Source organism: Pinus tabuliformis, chromosome 1_1, assembly GCF_031772625.1.
Source record: "Pinus tabuliformis cultivar Carrire ecotype Pingquan chromosome 1_1, CPIR1, whole genome shotgun sequence".
NCBI lineage: Eukaryota > Viridiplantae > Streptophyta > Pinopsida > Pinales > Pinaceae > Pinus > Pinus tabuliformis.
This window is the reverse complement of record NC_142297.1, coordinates 683,756,765-683,759,491: the sequence shown is the minus strand read 5'-3', so window position 1 is coordinate 683,759,491 and position 2,727 is coordinate 683,756,765. Positions and strand designations below refer to the sequence as shown.

The 2,727-nt window shown below is 40.0% G+C and overlaps 2 protein-coding genes across 2 annotated transcripts; both read right to left on the bottom strand.

Moving 5' to 3' along the window:
* Nucleotides 1–835: 835 nt before the first annotated feature.
* Nucleotides 836–1,474, bottom strand: LOC149215262 (disease resistance protein RPV1-like). The gene has a single exon (XM_089389672.1). The coding sequence runs from the start codon at nt 1,472–1,474 to the stop codon at nt 836–838; it is 639 nt and encodes a 212-aa protein (XP_089245798.1).
* Nucleotides 1,475–1,853: 379 nt separating this feature from the next.
* LOC149215261 (putative 2' cyclic ADP-D-ribose synthase BdTIR) lies at nt 1,854–2,342 on the bottom strand. The gene has a single exon (XM_089389671.1). It carries the CDS (start codon nt 2,340–2,342, stop codon nt 1,854–1,856), a length of 489 nt encoding a protein of 162 aa, XP_089245797.1.
* Between the last annotated feature and the right edge of the window lie 385 nt (nt 2,343–2,727).

Sequence of the window (2,727 nt, the reverse complement as noted above, 5' to 3'; positions counted from 1 at the left end):
AACTAAACTCTGTCTCCACCTGAGAATTTACTGTGCTGGGTAAAATTCTCATTTACATTCACTGCAGTGAAAACATTTTTCTTACTGGTGTAAAAAACTTCTTTTACCTACTACTATAAAAACAAAATTTACACATGCTTCTTCTACGCACTGCTATGCGATATTCTCTTGCAAAAATCAACAAAGTTCAACTCCTGGAAAATACATGCGCTCCACCATTTTCTTTATGCACTGTTGTGCATTAATACATAGTTCTCTTTTGTTGCACCTTCGTTTTACGATGCCCCACAAAAAATTACAACCCACGAGCTCTTTTCATTTTGGCTCGTTCTATTTGACTGAACATACACTGGTCAATACGCATTAAAAAAAAAAATTACATATTGTACATATGCCATACCAAAAATTACATAACGTGCATATGTGCCCATACCTCCGATATAAAAAAAACATTAAACTTTAAATTTTCACCAACCTATCTACGAACATAATTAATTCATTGAATTTATTTTCCGGCGGTCAACCCAAAATTTTAATCCACGCAAAGCTTTTAATGTTGGTTCGTATGCAGCTTTAAACAATCGATGGCGGAGAATGAAGAAGTAAACCGGACAGTGGACGGAGATATCGGGAGGCCTTACTTGATTGAACTTTACGTCCCGAAATATTACGTATGCTGACGTAGAGGGAGGAACACGTCCCCAAATTTGATTGCATCGGGCTCAAATATACGGATACAGCCTTCACGCAAAAGCGGTCCGATATTCCTCAAGGTGGTTTGTGGTTTTGCTGCGCGGTTTGGGCGTTGGTACGGCTGCCCAGTTGAAATTAGATTTCAACAATCTTCTTTTGTAAGTGAGTCATAACTGATTCTGAGACTCCCCTCTATCTGGATAGGCAGAGTGTGTTGAAGTCTATCCAATTTCTTTGTCAAGTATCTCTCATTTTGTCCACAAAAAAGTGCCCCAATGACCTTCAATGATAATGGTAATCCATTGCACGCTCTGACAAACCGATCTACCAGATCTGCAAATTCTGCCTGTGGAAGTGGATGATGAAAGGCGTAGGAACAGAATAGTTGTTTGGATTGTGGAAAATTCAGCTCTTTTAAGTTATACAGGGATGACTCTAACACTCCTGAGCTTGTGAGGACGTGTTTATCACGTGATGTAACCAAAATCAAGCTTTCAGGGGTAAGGTCTTTCTTAATTGATAGAAGCACTTCTAGCTGATGGGCATCACTTACATCGTCAAAAACTATAAGAGCGTGACAAGATAAGGGGTGCCGTTTAAGCATCCCTATACCTTCTTCTACGCATTCTGTTCCCATATTTTCAAGCTTCAAGTCTTTAATGAGCTCATTTTGCATATAATTTAGAGAGTTTTTAGCGCAATTTTCTCTAACATCTTGCAAGAAGGAGGATTCTCTGTAATGTGACCTGTTGCAGTTGAAGAATTGTTTAGCGAGTGTCATTTTTCCAATGCCACCAACACCCACAATTCCTATAACTTTGGGATTCCCTTGGTCCTGCAACAACTTTTCTTCGAGTTCTTCTATTTTTGGATCCAAACCATTTGGATGTTCAGCCACATACAAAGGTTGTTTTTGTTTTCGAACAATTTTGAAAACCTTTTGGAGGACAACATCCAAGAGCTCACCCTCGTCCCTAAATAATATTCGGTTATAAAGTAAAATAAGTAGTCAGAAACGCCTAGTAAACATCAGCAGGTTATATCATTACTATACTGATTGAGAGAGAGAGAGTAGGAAATACTTACCCATTAAAAGATTTCAGTTCGAAACCGCTTAGATCTGCAACATCTGAAAGTGCAGCTCTCCAATTCTGAATAGTTTATGAGCTGTAGCGTGGCTCCTTTCCGTCAGATGTTGTCTTCTTTTGGAGCTCCAGCAGGGCTTCAGCGTACGCTCCTTGTTTCTCTAGATAGCGGACCACTGATGGATCCACATTGAAAAATATCGGAAGAATTGTAGCCCCCGAGTTTTTCATCAGGACAAGCTCCTCAAGGCACCAACTAGATTTCGCGTAAGTTGGAGAGAAAATTGCAATCTGGACATAGGCACCATTTATAGCTTCTTCTATTTGGGAAGAAATTTTGCGTCCCTCCTCCATCTCCTCCTTGTCGAAAAAAGCATTCAATCCATGATCGTGAAGGCGTCTGTACAAATGGCTCGCAAAGGAGAGTTTAACATCCGGCCCCCGATGGTTTATAAACACATCGTAGGACCTAGATGTCGAGGAAGAAGAGAAGGTCGTGGAGGAAGAAGCTTCAGCAGCAGAAGCAGTGATAGCGCAACTGGCGACGGTAGTGAGATTTACCATTGCCATTGGAATATGGAGATTATATGCCCTAATACACAGAAACACTAATAAGGGAATCGCCCAATGGAGATTAAATCTCCTGATACACAAATGCTAATAAGAAGCTACGGAAACCACGCATGAGCGTTATAAAGATCCAGTTTATGCGTTGAGCAGTAACACGTGATGTGCGTGCAACGGAAGCTAAATACGCGCATGTCTAATTTGATTATCAGAGCCTCAAAATGTTTTAATCAGGGTTTCAGGGAATTGGTAAGCTACTTAGTTGGAATTTTGAAAATTTCAGTGTAATGTCGCAGCCAACATCATGAAATTCCAAGTATTGCAGGAAAATTTGTGTTCAAATGATGATGACGACTTTGAGAAATGACAATTGAAAGTAAGT

Excerpts from the sequence above, each read along its gene's own strand:
- LOC149215262 (XM_089389672.1), bottom strand. The coding sequence starts at position 1,474 with ATGACACTCGCTAAACAATTCTTCAACTGCAACAGGTCACATTACAGA.
- LOC149215261 (XM_089389671.1), bottom strand. The coding sequence starts at position 2,342 with ATGGTAAATCTCACTACCGTCGCCAGTTGCGCTATCACTGCTTCTGCT.